Raw genomic sequence first — 15,209 nt, 5'->3', positions numbered from 1 at the left:
GTATACGTATATACGCGCGCACTCGTTGAGCACCGCGCCAACTCCGCCGCCGTTTATTCTGTCACGATGACAGTCAATGTGATGTCGGTAAAATTTTATTAAATTCATTGCCTAGCGACTAATTTTGCAGATTACGTAGAAAAAATGTTACAGTATCTTAAGACATTAAGTATTTTCCTTGAAAAGAGAAATTTTTGTAATTTAATTGGAAAATAATTTGAATAGCAGGAAGTTTCCATTTTCGTGTCCTAATTAAATTGTCATTCCAAATGTCAAGTTGCGATCTTTCGTATACAGCTACTTATGTTGGTAATCATCAGTTAGAGCCAATAGTTCCCGCGCGATTCTCGCTTGATACTTGCGGTTGATGTGTTTACACTTTCGACCGAGCCGCACACGAGTTGTAAGAGTTAAAATCGTTCATCATGAAGGTAAAATGTTACGACTATTTAAATTTGTACATTGTCTTTTATTTTTAATGCATCTATATGGTTTTTTAGCAACTATTCAAATTTTCTCATATAAATATGTATTTACTAGTAAATGTCATTAGCAGAATCAAGCAAAACACGTATAACCTCTAGATGTGTTAAAACTTTTTCGAATGCGACATTCAACAAAACTAATGAATATTTGCAGAAAAAGCCCCGTAAGACGAGACGACAGCTGCAAGCTGAAAAGGCAGCCGTTGCAACTAAACTCACAGAAAAAGCAAATGTACTAGCCAATCCCTTAGAATCATTCGAAAAGTTTCACAAATACATTCCTAAAGAAGGTTCGAATGTGGAATTGAGCACAAATCGAGTCACAACTTTACCTGTGGAAACAGTTGATTGGATCTGTGACTTAATGGAGAGAAATATGAAAAAACTCTATGAGGAGTCTAGTTGGGGCTGGAATGGTGAAGCAAAAAAAACAGAACTTACAGAAGATAGTGCATGGTACTTGATAGCATCAAGCGAAGGAAAAAAAATTGGCTTCTCACACTTTAGATTTGATTTGGATGATGGAGTTGCAGTGTTATACTGGTAAGAAATATATTTTCCACCAATTTCTATTTTCTTACTTTAATACAAATTTTTTATTCATTTTATCAATTACCTTATGTACAGTTACGAACTACAGTTAGAGCTATTAGAAAGGCGCAAGGGACTTGGTCGTTTTATGATGCAAGCTCTTGAAGCTATAGCAGCCAAAAATCAGATGCAGAAAGTTGTTCTGACTGTTCTTAAGCACAATCCAATGGCCCTTTCGTTTTTCTATAAACTTGGGTAAGTAAAACTTTATTAATCTTGTTAAAAAATCGAACAATTTTCACATAAATAAACAAAGCATAGTGTTATGAGTAAATTGAATTATACAATTTTTTACGTTATCATATACAATTTTTGTAGCATGGAAGTTATAAAATAATTCTAAAATTACTCTTCTATGAATTCTAACTTTTTTACAAAACATAAAATTGATCACAGAAATGAGAATATCCTAGACATTACTACAGATCTTGTTTGTACATCGAACTTGACATTCATACTTGCAAAGCATTTACCATAATAATTTTTGGTATTCTACTACTTTTCAAATTATGCATTTTAAAATATTGAAATTATAAACTACATAAAGCCAATATTATTGCATTATTTACAACATATATTATCTACAGAATTTAAATATCCCATGATGATTTAAATATGCACACACTTTTTTTAAGTGGCCATTTAAGCTAAGACTTGTGAAGTACATTTATGTTTTAATTATAATATTGATTTATTTGAGTAAGAAATAAGGCTGCTTCAAATTTCAATTTAATTTTATATGTGAAACTTGTTGGAAATGTTCATTGAAAATACCTTTTAATTGATTATTTGTAAAATTGTTATTTTTAGTTACAAACTGGATAGCACAAACCCCCCACCATCAGAAGAAGTTGATTATGTCATTTTGAGCAAGCAAAATTTTTTGTGTGAATAAATGAACTCTGAATTAATTACATATTTATTGTAATAGACCATTATTGTGTGAATTTATATTGCAAAATGTTCTTTCTCCGATTAGTTGTGAAATTGATAACAATGACTGTTTTTTATTTAGAACGTATTTACTGATTAATTTTATTATTTTTGTATAGACTTTTAATAAAAAAACAAATAATTTACGTTACCAAACTTTTATTTTTACTTTTTTTTTTTTAATGTCCAATTTAATTTTAAGTATTCAATTCTTATACAATCATACACATCACATCAAATTATTAAAGCATAATGTGTCACCAATACGAATTGGATGACTCACAAAATTGCTCTGAAAATGTTTAACAGTAATTTGTAAATTTTTTGAGTTATAAAAAATACCAATGGTTGGTGTGCATACAGAAAGGTAAAAGGCATGCTTTCAAAATTAAAAACAAACATGTATCAGAAAAAATACCTGATCAAAGTTGTATGTTTAAAAAATTATTCAATACATAATATACATCTCATAAACATCACAATTCGTCAATAAAACTTATAGTGAATAAAAATCAATTGCTAGTATAAAAGATCATTATAATAATTAATGTGATTTAATCAATTAAAATACTAATAAAAGTATCGTATTTCTATTTTGCAAAAATCGTTTCTTAGACATGCAAAAATACTTTCCAATTATAATTTGTTGGATCACAAGTCATACCTAAATTTCCAGCAGCAATCATTGAACTTCAATATACAAAAATTACATTTGTAATATTTAACAAAAAAGAAATGATGCCAAAGAATTTCTTTTTTTACGTGCCTTGTCTACCAAAAAAACGGCTATTTCAGCTTATATTTCTTTTTGTGAAGTTTACTTTTTATTAGAACAAATATTCCGTAATTTATCACAGCATTGGCAACACACTACTTTTCCATTGTCTGAGCTTACACGCGAAAGATTCTACCACGTTTTAACTACAGAATCTATCGACAGAAAATTGTCATTTTCTTTTTCTCCGTAGAGTACTTTTATGTACGATACGGCAGCTATTGAATAAAAGTAGCGCGAACTTAATTTTTCAGATTTCATTGTTGTTTCCAGAATATTAACTGCGAATTTAACGAAAGTTAGATAATATGTACATCATCTACTTCTACATAAAGCTTACGACTTCTAGAAAGTCCTACAGTGTTTAATTTGCAACCCCTACTTTGATTTTGTTTCCTTGTAAATTATTTTTCAAATTATTAAGACTTTTCTTGTCAAATAGTTCGAAGAATTGGTTGACGCAGCGATTGCTATTTTAACTCAGTTCTATCAAAATACGAGTATCTCCTCCCACTACTTAGTAGCGAAAAATATTAAACTCCCCGTGATCCCGACAAAGAGAGGTAACCAACTAAGTAACTACTTAGCTAGCTTAAGATTCGGTCTTGTGAAAAAGAAGCGATACGAGTTGATGTGGACATAGACTAACGATCGGTGACCTCTTGGATGGTCCTACGTTGGTGAATGTTAACGGTGCCTCACTGATGGTCCAGTCCTGCATGTTACCGAGGAACTTGCTGAGGTCGATTTCGCCTGTCTTGGAAACGGGGAAAAGTTGTTGAAGAGCAGCATCGCCCCAGCATAAGTTTAGCGCTTGCCTGTGTAACACCATGCCAACACCTTTGCCGGCACCATCAGGAATCGGGATCACGCGTAAACTAACGACGCTCAAGTCGGCGGGAAGATTCGAGCCTAAGGGAGCGAAGGTTGGGTTCAGGTAGAGGTCGGTATTCGTTCGTGGATGTAGAGCGAGCACTGGATGGAGCATGTCATCGAGGGACAGGTGACCAGCAAGAGAAAGAAGACCTGCCGGATGCTCAATTGGAGGTGTTGGTTGTTGGCAAGACTCCTGACGCTTCTCCAACAGTAAAACAAATTTGTGGAACGTTAGCAGGTTGTCCGTTACGCCTTGACTCAGGCCGCGGTTGTCGTCTTGCATCAACCGCCGATCTTGCATGATCTGCATGAAAAAATAGTAGTTTTGCATTATTATCTTTAGGTATACGTATTATAGGTAAAATGATTCTTTGTGATTGAAAATAAAAAAAAAAGGCTACCTCGAATTGCCCGGAGGACATGGAACTTGCTCCTAGGGGCTGTCCTGTTATGATACTCATCCTAATACGTTCATCCTCAATATAACCCGCAGCTGCTAGTGGATAATAATTTCCTTGAGTAGGAATCTTCGCAAATCTCTGTCGTTTAATTATCTACAAAATTAGCATTTTCATTATAGGTATGATTAAAATTTAAATAATATTTAAAGATATGGTTGCATAAAAATCCTTACATTTAGGCCGTTCAAATCCGTGTAGAACACATCCCCCGAGGCTATGTCAGTATTAATCCTCATCGCCAACTCGAAATTCTGTGTTTCCGTAATATCTACTTCGTTTGTAATGTGCAAACCCAGTCCGTCACTACCCGACGAATTATAAAGAGTACAAATGTGCTTAACATAGGGGAGATCCGTGAAAACCCTCGACAAAATAGGTCCCGTAACTAAGTGAACTATTCTACTGTTGCCGGTTAATACTGGATCGGGTTCTGGCTTATCGGGTAAGAATAAGTAGGCTCCACTCTTGTCTTGACCGGCACCTCTCGTACCGTACTTGACGAACTCCAGGTGCACCGGATACGTCTTGTCGCTCACACGCAGAGCTTTCAACAGGCCGGTTTTACCAAAAGCCGCAGACAGTTCCGGTCGCTGACTGATGGAAAACTCTTGCACGCTCGGATAAGTCTGTACATTATTGAAACCAGGTACCGGGGAAAGGGGAATAGCTGTATTGTAGACTGTTACGTTCGCCAGATACGATTCTCTGCAAAGTATTGAAGGAATGGATCAAAGTTGATCTATTTTATCAACTACGGACGAGTAAGTGCATTTTATGATAACGATACTCACTCTGGTAAGGTTGTACCGTGCAAAGCATGAACGATATAGGTAGTTAAGCCGAATGCAGGTACAGTGACTAGAAAAGATAGTTCGTATCTTGCTGCGGAGATGGCTGCTGGGCTGACCCAGACAGGCGAGATCTGACACTGAATAGGTCGTCCCATTTTATCGGTGACTCGCACCCAAGGAGAAGACACGTATATACTCGCTACTTTTGTCCTAGTTCGCGGAAGGGAATTGTAGAAGAGAATTTTTCTTGCTGTGATGTCATCTCCGAGGGAGACCACGTACTTGTCTCCAGGACTCGTGTGATACGATCTGAAAGCAAAATGTGAAAATTATGAAAAACAAGCTGAGTATAAATTTCTTCAGGAAATAAATATTTCGATTGAAAATTTACCTGTTCTCATCCAAAGACAAGTAAAGCGTCTCCAAATCGACGGGCGACTTTTGCGGGCTTCTCATCAAGTGCGCCACCGACTGCTGCAGAATATGAGCCGAGTTGTTAAGTGCGACAATCATCTTCTGAGCGTAGTCGATTACAACATGATCCCTCGCGGTACCGGTCACGCCATCGTGATGCTGGAATATCGAGTGCCACCGTCTCGCGACGTCCAGTCGACTGGCCATCTTATCCTCGATCAGATGATCGTTACCTTTCATCCATGCGATGGTGCTCAACAACTCGGCTCCCCTCAAAGATCCTATAAGCACCCTGTCGAGCCTTTTGTGGAACGGCCTCGAGGTGTAGTATCCACTCCAATAGTGGTCGTCCCTGTCAGAATACGTGAAGAAGTCCCCGCTCAAGCTAGGATACTCCTCGATACTCTTTTGGCTTCTGACGGCCTCAAAGTAATCGCTCAGCGTTCCAAACTGAATTTGCACGTTCATTTGCCGGTCGCTATTCATGTAGTCGAACAGTTTCTGGTAATTCGGAAACTGCGCGTCCCATTCCGTTACGTGCGAGTACCTGAAGTCATCGCCTAAAGGTATCAGCACCACGTTAGTCTTGAACAACTGAGCCTTCTTGCGGTATTGATCAAGAAGAATAGCCGCTCTCTCTCCGACATTGGCTTTCGTGATAGCCTTAGGAGGAATCTTCCAGGGACAGGTGAACCCAAAGCTCGGTAATCGGTAGAAATCAAACTGACAACAGACCTTGGGATCAGGGCCGCAGGTATGGGGAATGTCATAGCTATAGAAGGGCATCATGTGCGTGAAGATCGCGGTGGAGCCGTCGTTGTCCCAGAGCTGGCGCCAGCGAAACTCCAGATGCTTGTCCTGAGCGAGCTTCTTCTTCACGGAGTAATGGACCCGTTGGATGACAACGTTTTCCAGGCCAGCGCCCTTCAAAAGGTACGGCATGGTCGGAGATAGGCCAAAGGGATCGATCGCCCAGCCGACGTTCGGCACATAGTCTAAATTTGTCTTCAGCCTGTAAGGGAGATTGATCAAACGTGAATTGTTAAAGTCATTTCTAAATTTAACTGAATTTTGATTATGAAAATAAAAATAAATGAAAAAGGTTGGATTCAAAAGTACCATTGATGGCCCTCTGTCAGTTGTGTCAGTTGTGCCATCCAATGTGAGACAGATTCATCAGGCATAACATATCCTCCAGCAACAATCTCAAGCTGTCCATCATGGACTAGTCTTTTCACAACATCGCGGGTCGATTGGGATTGTTCATCCCACCACAATTTAAAGAACGAGATCTCTGCCCAAATGAACTTCCTCCTTCTATCTTCAGATAACTTGGTTACCATGTTATTCAGTATACCTTGAGTTTGGTATGTATAATACTTCTCGAAGGTGTTGAGCCATCCAGGATCATTGTGAGAATGTGGTACAACAAAAACCTTCAGTTTCCTATTAGGATGCCACTGCTTTTCATCGTACTTTATGCTCCAGCCTTGCTTCCATACTCCTCCATCTGGATTGTCAAATTTCAACTGCTTGTAAACCTCAAGCATTTGAATGTCAACTTCTGGTGTCTGCCTGAAATTGACGGTGCACACTGCAGGCTTTTCAGGCTTAAAGTATCCAAAGGGATTTAAATTCTGGTGTCTGTCATCCAGGGGTGCCTCTACTTTCACCTGAGCAGCTGCCTGCAGAGCATTCATAGCTCTGTGGTGACGATTCAATTCTTCTTCAAGTTTTGCTATTCGAGATTCAAAATGGAGCCATTGATTCTGAAGATAACATTATCACAAGCATAAAGCACGAGTTTCATACGTAACTAATTTAAAATTGAAATAGCAAGTAGTTGATGCTATGAGTACTTACATCTTTTACATTGCTTTTTGAGCCCCTACTCTGTGGAAACAAAGTAACATCAAGCATTAAGTAAATCATAACGCAGCAGGCCAGAATGAGGCCTGCCCCGAGTGCAGCAAACAACTTCCTGGCTTTCATGTCGACTCCAACGTTAATTCCGAAAGGATAACCTTTTTTTCATTCGGATGGTTTGGAGCGAGGCATCTATCAACGCGGTCAAAATATTAGTAAACTGTGCGAACATGTACAATAGCGATTGGTTAACCTTGAATTCGGGCCTTCGAGCGTCACTCGTATGTAGCTGACGTAGGAAGCATTTAAACATCCAGGAAGCAATTAAACGTCACTTCCACAGACTGCTCCGATTTTTTTCAAGTCGCGAACTAATTTTTCGATAAGCAAGTCTGATAAAATCGAGAAAGTTTGGGAGGGAAAAACATGTTGAAAAGTTCCTCCCCCACCTCCGCGAGCGCGCGCTTGATCGTCGTACATCCCTATAACCCCCTAGGCCCCCTACGCACGGATGCACCTATACAAGTATAAGATAGGTATATAGCTATAGCTATAGGAACCGCGAAGTCGTCTGCTACCTACACTGCGTTGACTGTATCGTCGATGGTCGTCAGCTTCGCCAAATTATTTTGCCCGAATAGTCCCAGATATTTTGAACTAGCAAACCGAGTGAAATGAAAAAATTGAATAAGTGCATATGGGTATTAATCGATATTTTTTGTAGACAATAACTAGTAGACTTGGGTTACTATTTAAAGCGATATCAAAACTATACTGAATACAAAATTGAACCTATAAATTCTAGTTATTTTTTTTTCGCTCACGTGAAAGCAGTGACGTTGACGTCTGACTCGTATAGAAAAAATATTTCCTCTTTTAGTTACATAGTTACATTTCAAAGAACCGTGTATTTATTACCTAGGTACGAGATTTTGACAGCTTCTGCGATCTGCAGCGCAGCATAGATGAATTGACGTCAGTCTCCACGCAAAATCTTTCGAATCGAGCTTTTCCTCACCGAGTGGCGAGATATATGTCGTGGAAAAGCTTTACGGGACCGTTCGGTATTTTTATTACAAGCATTAGCATTAGCATTAGATAGAGAATCATGCCTGGAGAACCACCAGTTACCACAGGCAATAAGTCCAGTGGCAAAGTCAAGAGAATCTCAATCCCTCGAGTACAGAGCAGCACAGACACAGAGTTACAATCTCAGCAGAGCGGCTCAACTCCTCTTCAACCCACTGCATTGCACTACGTTAGCTTCCGCTCTGATATCGAGGACAGTCCTATTCCTCCGGTGCTCCGTTCCAAGTTGTTAGACCTATTTCAACAAATAGAGAAGGAATTCGAGATGCTCTGCACAGAGAACACTGGCTGTATGTTTTCTTAGAGTAATGCTTGCTTATCTTGCTCTTCTTTCTTTGCTTATCTAAGTTGAATGTTCTTTTTCTATTGTAGTACAAGAGAAGATAGAAGCATTGAACGAGAGACTGGAAAGAGAGTGCTATGGATCAGGAGAACGTAGTCTACCACCAGGAGACTTTCAAGATTTTACTGATAGCAAAAATCTTTCCAAACAGAAATGTAAGTTTAATGTGCTAACATGGCTCAGTTTGATTTAAGTTTATTTTTTTGACGTATTGAGAAAGAAAGCAAATGATTATTAAAATATTAATTTGTTAGAGGAGCTAATATGGGTTTTTTATTGATATCTTTTTTACAACTTTAGAATAAAAATAACTAAATCAATAACTCAACTATAGAGTGATAAAAATAATACTATTTCTCTTGCAGCCTTGGGTGGAAGCTCTGCTCATAAAGTAAAGACTTCGCACAAACTAAAGGCTCAGACAAGTAAGATAGTATCCAGTTTTAAAAATCCTACCATGACTTGTAGCATGCAAAGAGAGTATAGAGGCCACAGAGATGGTGTCTGGGAAGTTTCTGTGGGTAGGTCTAGCCAACCAATTATTGCAACAGCATCTGCTGATCATACAGCCCGAGTATGGGCTATGGATAGCTGTCGCTGCTTATTGCAATACACAGGTCACAGTGGTTCAGTTAATTCTGTGAGATTCCATCCTACAAGAGACCTAGCACTTTCAGCGAGTGGTGATTGTTCTGCTCATGTGTGGCAAGCAGCGGTGAACTGGGATCTACCAAAGAGACCATCCTTGGAGGATTTGGGAACTGCTGGCAGTGATAGAGGTATTGGTGGAGATAACTGTCCTCCTCTAGAAGAAGATTCTGCACCTACTCTGAGAACTCCAGTCAAAGAGCTGCTTGGACATACTGGAGTTGTGACTGCTGCCGATTGGCTTTTTGGAGCCGAACAAATAGTAACTGCTTCTTGGGACAGAACTGCTAATCTATATGATGCTGAATCTGGGGAAATTATTCACACCCTCTGTGGACATGACCAAGAACTGACTCACGTTTCAGTGCATCATGCTCAAAGATTGTGTGTTACTTCTAGTCGAGATAGCACTTTCCGTTTGTGGGATTTCAGAGAACCCATCCACTCTGTATCAGTTTTCCAAGGCCACACAGAGTAAATTTTCAATCAAAACACTTAAGAACAGCGTGCGCTTTTTTAAAGATTTCATTTCAAAATCCGCCATTTTTTCAGAACTGTTACTTCAGCTGTATTTACAAGAGAGGACAAAATAGTATCAGCATCAGATGACAGGAGCGTTAAAGTTTGGGAACTGCGAAATATTCGAAGCCCCTTAGCCACCATTCGCGCGGACAGTTCAGCAAACAGGTTGGCTGTGTCTAGTGCCGGAATAGTCGCTATTCCTCACGATAATAGGCAGATTCGTCTGTTTGACTTAAGTGGACAACGACTAGCAAGATTACCAAGAACAAGTAGACAGGTAATTAAAATTGGTTTAAAGTTGACTTTTATTAATATTAATAAATAATTTACAATTTACAAGTTCAAAGTCTTTATTTTTCGCGCATAACAAATATAATACAAAATATAACGTTTCTAATACTGTACAGGGCCACCGACGAATGGTCTGCTCAGTGGCTTGGGCTGAAGACAACAGTAGCACCTGCAATCTCTTCTCCTGTGGTTTCGACAGGCTCGTGCTTGGATGGAGCATTTTACCGGTAAAGGATGCTTGAGACACGTTTCGCGATCGTCGTCAATTAATGACCTTAAGCTTGCAACAGAGTCACATTGGCGGTCGATAAGTAAAGTTCAGGTATTATATTGTAAACGTAGTTATGAGCCAAAAGTCCACCAGCCAGTCCAATCAAAGACCCAGTTCTTCCACTCTCACAGACAACTAAAAGAACAAAACGAACACATATTTATGCAAAATGATTGTTAGATTCTTTTTATGAGGGCAATGCTAAGATTTTTATTTGTACACTGGTCGATAGCAAGGGAAAAAAGGGGGTTAGGCAATTTAATATCTCGTATAGAGGCATTAAAAATAAATAAAAATTTAACTTGGAATGTCAAAGTGACTGTAATTAAAGTAAAAAATTGTGTAGATAGATGCTATTTATATGTATTATGTGCCATTGGTATTTATTATAGTTATTAAAGAAAAATGTACGTGGTGATAAAAAACCAACCAAGCATATAAAGTTATTCCCGTTATGTACGATGCGTGTTTTGCGATCAAAATACATAAATCAAAATATAAATGTTCAAAAGGTATAATTGCTTGATGAATTTGTAGCATTTAAAAAATGAGTAGTAAGATATGAAAAATAAAATTTGAATGATAGTATACTGAAAAGATATGATAATGAATATAATAATTTGCATTTAACAGACAATAATCACATGCCAAATTATTTGCAAATTTAAGCAGAAACTGTAATATTTAGAAACATAAAAGTATCTATAAATTATAATCACAAATTTTACTTAATAACAAGCAGTAAGTACTTGATATTTATATCTTACGTGACCTATCGAAAATACATGCTTCACTAACACATTTCCTGCACAATGAAGGCTGTTGTATTTAAATTGATAACGTTTAAAGTTGTTATCTATTTATTTTCTATAATGTATCAAATATAATATATTCCCGCAGATCTAGCAATGTAAATTATACAAACAATATAGAACTGTCAAATAGATAATTTTGAACGGAAGCTTGCATTCTTTCTTACGGCCCAGATAAGCGCGAATTACCTGAATAAGCCGTTAGGAGGCAGAGCACAGTGTAGCCATAGATGAGTATATGGTGTGGCTCAGGCGCCGCGTGCTGCCAGACGATTCCGAGCAAGCCCAGCAATTTGGCACAGCCTCCGATGATGAGCGCCCGGACCAAATCGGTCGGCTTGTACCTGCGCGGTCTGCTGCCGAGGAGCATCCACCTGAGCTCCGTAATAAGCAGCACGACGCAGACGAAGGCTGTCAATGATAAAGCCGTGTGAGCCAGGAGGAAGTAAAAGTTCCTCTCGCCCTGGAAGACGAAAAGGCCACTCGACCTGGCGAACAGCTCGAAAACCGGATCGGTGAAGTTGGAGGAGGAGGAGGAGGAGGAGGAGGAGGAGGAGGAGGACGGCGCGGAGCTGTCGCGAGCCCGCGATTCTTCCTCGTAGCTCGTCCACTTGCGGAAGGACTCGCCCAAGATAAGGACGACCATGAGCTTCCAGTAGGCGTTGAAGTCGCTGTTGTAGAGCAGGTGACGATAGGCTGGTTTCTCCAAAAGTACCAAGTCCACCAAGACAATCACCGGGTCGTACTCGATGTACTTATCCGCAAGATTGCCGCACTTTTCCTGAATGAATAAAACCTGCCGGTTAATTAGGTAAATCTATCGAGCTGCGATTGTGCATAATTGCAATCCTAGACTTACGCATTTCAGGACTTTGAGCACGCTGGGACTGTAGCGACGGTAAAGCTCGTCCACGTGAGCACCGCAGTTTATACAGGTATACATATTTCTTCGCGTCTGCCCCGAACCTGTAATCAATAATTCCATATAAATCCATTATAAATTTGCCATCAACTTTGCATCGTCGGTTTTCCACACGCAAAAATAATAAATAGAATCGGGTTAATCCATACTAATGAGGTTTTTATTCAACATTTTTAAACCCGAGGCAGGCAACTGGCGAATATACGTGCCAATGTCATAAAATAGCACAAGATAATACGTGCATACATACATAGGTGATCGACTTCCGCCTCGGATATCGTATAGAGTGATGAAGAAAAAAGTCAAATAAAAACGGCAACATTCGCAACTCTGCGAATCATTGTCTCTATTATCCAACGCTCGATCTTCCAGTTAATCGTAAAAACAGCTCGGCTGCGTAATAATATACTAGCCGCGCAGCCTTGAGTCGTCGCCGTGCCTATACAGAAATGCAGAACATAATTACACTTGCGCGTGCATACCGCCGCGTATGGTATAGCAGTATATAGTTATACGAAACATGCGCTGCCCATCAGAACGACAAATCCGTCCTCACGCGACGGAAAAAAAAAAAAAAAAAAATAGCGGCTAGTCAAATAGTACTTATGTACGATTCTAACGGATCCAGCGATACGCGCGGGTGAAAGTCCTGAGCCAGGAGTAGGGGACGTCCCGCGGGCGCAGCGCGTCGAGCATTATATCCGTGAGCTGGCGCGGACATTCCGGGAGTGACGCTCGAAGCGCTTAGACCGAGAGGACTTTATCGAGGAGAAGAATGAGCTCAGTGGCCAACGACGGCGTCGCTCTGCCGACGGGACAGCGAGTGCCGATCGTCGGGTTCGGCACCTGGCAGGTGAGCTCTTTTATGCTTTTCCTCTTTAAAAGCGGCACTCGATGTCTCATTGTCATTATTTATTATTCAACTTATTGAATCGCGTACAAAGTTAAAACTCGCAGTAGAGGACCCCTATACGCCGCGTACCTTTTACCACAAAATATAGGCCATAGGGTCAAAATCCGGCAGCCAAATAACACCATTTTCTATACTAGACTCCGTATCGGTATCTGCGGTGCGGCAATGGTTTTTCTTTGGAAGAAAACGTTGTTTTTTTAAATCGGTTTCTTAGTCACCACCTACTGCAATTGGCAGCATCTTAAAGCAATTTATGCAGCGACTGTGATATACTCTTTACGGCAACCGCCGGCACAAAAAGTAATTATGTGAAACGATAGTTGATCTCGTATCGTATAATTTATTACAGAAATGCATTTTTTGTTGCTTCAACGATTTCAGGACATTTCGAGGTCCAGTCGTCTGTAACGGCTTCTTACGTTTGAAGAAAGTTGAAAAAAAGGAGGTGAACTCTCACTTAGCCAAAACACGATGTAATGCTTATGTACATACTTATTTGCGCTTTGGAACATCGTGTCTCTTTGTTCACGATTGATTTTTAAAATTTATTCATTTACAAAAATCTCATTTAATATATACATTTAAAATGACTTTTGCATTTTTTTTTTTTTTTTTTTTTTTGCAACAGGCATCGGAAGAAGAGGTAGCGGCTGCTGTAGAGAATGCCTTGGAAGCTGGATACAGGCACATTGATGCAGCACCAGTATATCTCAATGAACACGTTATTGGAAAAGTTTTGAAAAAATGGCTTGATTCTGGTAAAGTCAAGAGAGAGGAACTTTTCATAGTAACAAAGGTATCATTAAATATAAGTTTATACATTTTTATTTTCAAGCAACTGCTTATATTGAAAAATTCAATTTTGAATTTTTCAAGGTGCCACCGAGTGGAAATAGGCCTGAGAGAGTGGAAAAGTATTTAAAAAAGTCTTTGAAAGATTTACAACTGGATTACTTGGATCTCTATCTGATTCATGTTCCATTTGCATTTGTGGAGGAAGAAGGCAACTTGTTTCCAAAGCACGAAAATGGTGAACTCAAAATTGATCACAATACTGACCACATCGCCGTGTGGGCAGAAATGGAGAAGCAGGTTGTCAATGGCCTGACCAAAGCCATCGGCTTGTCTAACTTCAATACCAAACAAATTGACAGAGTATTAAACTCTGCCAAGGTGCCTGTTGCTACATTGCAGATTGAACTGCATTTGTATTTCCAGCAAAAAGAAATGGTATGCATGCTGTATAGCACAAAAAATCACATAACTATTACTCTGCAAATAATACAATGTAATTTTTGCTTATGAATATAGGTTGAATACTGTAAAAACAAAGGTATTCCAATCACTGCATATTCTCCTCTTGGAACAAGGGGATTAGTAAAGTCGTTGGGAAAAGATGGCGCGGTCCCAGATTTGTTGGAGAATCCAACTGTCTTACAAATAGCTAAGAAGCACAATAAGACACCAGCACAGATTGCGCTTAAGCATACTATTCAAAAAGGAATTATCGTTATTCCCAAGAGTACAACTCCTCAACGCATCAGAGACAATATTCAGTTATTCGGTTGGCAACTCGATGATGTAGACGTAAAAGCATTGAATGCATTAGATCAAGGAGAGAAAGCACGTATCTGTGATTTCTCATTTTTACCAGGAACAGAGAAGCATCCCGAATTCCCCTTCAAACAATAACTTTCAGTACATCGTCAACTTAGCAAACTGATTCACATATAGAGTATGTATTTAACCTCAAAACTATTGTGTGAAACTGTTGTTTTATTTATGAAAATCTTGAGTATTTATTATTGATAATTGAATTGTCAACTGTTGAAATTATGAGAGCTTTGTTATTTACATTTGGTTTTTGCTATTTCTATAAAAAAACTGTTAGCAAATTTTATGTATAATTACAGTGTTCGCTTGGAATCTATTAAAATAAATGAACATTTGTTAAAAAAGGCTCTACCTGGTTAAGCTTTGCAGTTTATTTTCACATGAAACAATGAAGAATAGCACAGTTGTATCATCTTGTCAAACCAACCAAAACGTCAACCCTCAAACCAAATGTTTTGTATGCACTAACTCTGTTGGCTCCCCCTGATGTATATATATGTATGCAGATCCCTTATTGAGATAAGAGCGGGCACGTGTTTCGAAAGATGAGATGATCAGATTATCTTTTCTACTCGCCTCGGCCGTTCAAAAT

At 39.0% G+C, this 15,209-nt stretch overlaps 5 protein-coding genes across 9 annotated transcripts; 3 read left to right on the top strand and 2 right to left on the bottom strand.

Moving 5' to 3' along the window:
• Positions 1-60: 60 nt before the first annotated feature.
• LOC100116532 (N-alpha-acetyltransferase 40) lies at positions 61-2,160 on the top strand. The gene is made up of 4 exons (XM_001600952.6): positions 61-431; positions 640-1,028; positions 1,113-1,271; positions 1,887-2,160. The coding sequence occupies exons 1-4, from the start codon at positions 426-428 to the stop codon at positions 1,969-1,971; spliced, it is 639 nt and encodes a 212-aa protein (XP_001601002.1). The 5' UTR covers positions 61-425; the 3' UTR covers positions 1,972-2,160.
• LOC100116564 (alpha-mannosidase 2) lies at positions 2,152-7,674 on the bottom strand. Of its 2 annotated transcripts, XM_008217933.4 has the most exons (8): positions 7,446-7,674; positions 7,190-7,384; positions 6,446-7,095; positions 5,304-6,338; positions 4,913-5,221; positions 4,295-4,826; positions 4,062-4,214; positions 2,158-3,964 (listed from the first exon to the last, which is right to left on the bottom strand). In XM_008217933.4, exons 2-8 carry the CDS (start codon positions 7,316-7,318, stop codon positions 3,377-3,379), a joined length of 3,396 nt encoding a protein of 1,131 aa, XP_008216155.1. In that variant the 5' UTR covers positions 7,319-7,384; positions 7,446-7,674; the 3' UTR covers positions 2,158-3,376. The 2 variants fall into 2 exon arrangements, with proteins under 2 accessions (XP_001601023.1, XP_008216155.1); XM_001600973.6 differs by having other exon boundaries at positions 2,152-3,964; positions 7,190-7,671.
• An 86-nt stretch (positions 7,675-7,760) lies between these two features.
• On the top strand, positions 7,761-11,317 carry LOC100116594 (WD repeat-containing protein 37). Its single transcript, XM_031924256.2, has 5 exons — positions 7,761-8,571; positions 8,654-8,779; positions 8,990-9,746; positions 9,825-10,071; positions 10,202-11,317. The coding sequence occupies exons 1-5, from the start codon at positions 8,301-8,303 to the stop codon at positions 10,325-10,327; spliced, it is 1,527 nt and encodes a 508-aa protein (XP_031780116.1). The 5' UTR covers positions 7,761-8,300; the 3' UTR covers positions 10,328-11,317.
• Positions 10,076-15,124, bottom strand: LOC100116635 (protein ARV1). 4 transcript variants are annotated; one of them, XM_008217929.4, is made up of 5 exons: positions 14,970-15,117; positions 12,341-12,529; positions 12,028-12,134; positions 11,358-11,964; positions 10,076-10,491 (listed from the first exon to the last, which is right to left on the bottom strand). In XM_008217929.4, the coding sequence occupies exons 3-5, from the start codon at positions 12,109-12,111 to the stop codon at positions 10,361-10,363; spliced, it is 822 nt and encodes a 273-aa protein (XP_008216151.1). In that variant the 5' UTR covers positions 12,112-12,134; positions 12,341-12,529; positions 14,970-15,117; the 3' UTR covers positions 10,076-10,360. The 4 variants fall into 4 exon arrangements, with proteins under 4 accessions (XP_008216151.1, XP_001601077.1, XP_008216152.1 ...); XM_001601027.5 differs by having other exon boundaries at positions 11,358-11,949; positions 14,970-15,115; XM_008217930.3 differs by lacking the exon at positions 12,341-12,529 and having other exon boundaries at positions 14,970-15,124.
• On the top strand, positions 12,461-14,964 carry LOC100116672 (aldo-keto reductase family 1 member A1). Its single transcript, XM_001601057.6, has 4 exons — positions 12,461-12,943; positions 13,632-13,799; positions 13,880-14,233; positions 14,315-14,964. The coding sequence occupies exons 1-4, from the start codon at positions 12,866-12,868 to the stop codon at positions 14,693-14,695; spliced, it is 981 nt and encodes a 326-aa protein (XP_001601107.1). The 5' UTR covers positions 12,461-12,865; the 3' UTR covers positions 14,696-14,964.
• Positions 15,125-15,209: the final 85 nt, after the last annotated feature.

Source organism: Nasonia vitripennis, chromosome 2 (assembly GCF_009193385.2).
Source record: "Nasonia vitripennis strain AsymCx chromosome 2, Nvit_psr_1.1, whole genome shotgun sequence".
In the NCBI taxonomy this organism is placed as follows: domain Eukaryota; kingdom Metazoa; phylum Arthropoda; class Insecta; order Hymenoptera; family Pteromalidae; genus Nasonia; species Nasonia vitripennis.
This window is presented reverse-complemented; position numbering and strand designations above follow the sequence as displayed.

What these genes read in the sequence shown, in the direction of transcription:
- LOC100116635 (XM_008217930.3), bottom strand. Translation starts at nt 12,111, where the DNA reads ATGTATACCTGTATAAACTGCGGTGCTCACGTGGACGAGCTTTACCGT. An exon ending in TGCTCAAAGTCCTGAAATGC is followed by an intron (nt 11,965 to 12,027) that starts GTAAGTCTAGGA and finishes ATTAACCGGCAG; the next exon opens with GTTTTATTCATTCAGGAAAA. An exon ending in CCTCCTAACGGCTTATTCAG is followed by an intron (nt 10,492 to 11,357) that starts GTAATTCGCGCT and finishes TTGTTCTTTTAG; the next exon opens with TTGTCTGTGAGAGTGGAAGA.
- LOC100116672 (XM_001601057.6), top strand. Translation starts at nt 12,866, where the DNA reads ATGAGCTCAGTGGCCAACGACGGCGTCGCTCTGCCGACGGGACAGCGA. An exon ending in AACTTTTCATAGTAACAAAG is followed by an intron (nt 13,800 to 13,879) that starts GTATCATTAAAT and finishes GAATTTTTCAAG; the next exon opens with GTGCCACCGAGTGGAAATAG. An exon ending in ATTTCCAGCAAAAAGAAATG is followed by an intron (nt 14,234 to 14,314) that starts GTATGCATGCTG and finishes TTATGAATATAG; the next exon opens with GTTGAATACTGTAAAAACAA.
- LOC100116532 (XM_001600952.6), top strand. An exon ending in GGAGTTGCAGTGTTATACTG is followed by an intron (nt 1,029 to 1,112) that starts GTAAGAAATATA and finishes CCTTATGTACAG; the next exon opens with TTACGAACTACAGTTAGAGC. An exon ending in TCGTTTTTCTATAAACTTGG is followed by an intron (nt 1,272 to 1,886) that starts GTAAGTAAAACT and finishes TGTTATTTTTAG; the next exon opens with TTACAAACTGGATAGCACAA.
- LOC100116594 (XM_031924256.2), top strand. Translation starts at nt 8,301, where the DNA reads ATGCCTGGAGAACCACCAGTTACCACAGGCAATAAGTCCAGTGGCAAA. An exon ending in CTGCACAGAGAACACTGGCT is followed by an intron (nt 8,572 to 8,653) that starts GTATGTTTTCTT and finishes TTTCTATTGTAG; the next exon opens with TACAAGAGAAGATAGAAGCA. An exon ending in GTTTTCCAAGGCCACACAGA is followed by an intron (nt 9,747 to 9,824) that starts GTAAATTTTCAA and finishes CCATTTTTTCAG; the next exon opens with AACTGTTACTTCAGCTGTAT.
- LOC100116564 (XM_008217933.4), bottom strand. Translation starts at nt 7,318, where the DNA reads ATGAAAGCCAGGAAGTTGTTTGCTGCACTCGGGGCAGGCCTCATTCTG. An exon ending in CAAAAAGCAATGTAAAAGAT is followed by an intron (nt 7,096 to 7,189) that starts GTAAGTACTCAT and finishes TGTTATCTTCAG; the next exon opens with AATCAATGGCTCCATTTTGA. An exon ending in CGGATTTGAACGGCCTAAAT is followed by an intron (nt 4,215 to 4,294) that starts GTAAGGATTTTT and finishes CTAATTTTGTAG; the next exon opens with ATAATTAAACGACAGAGATT.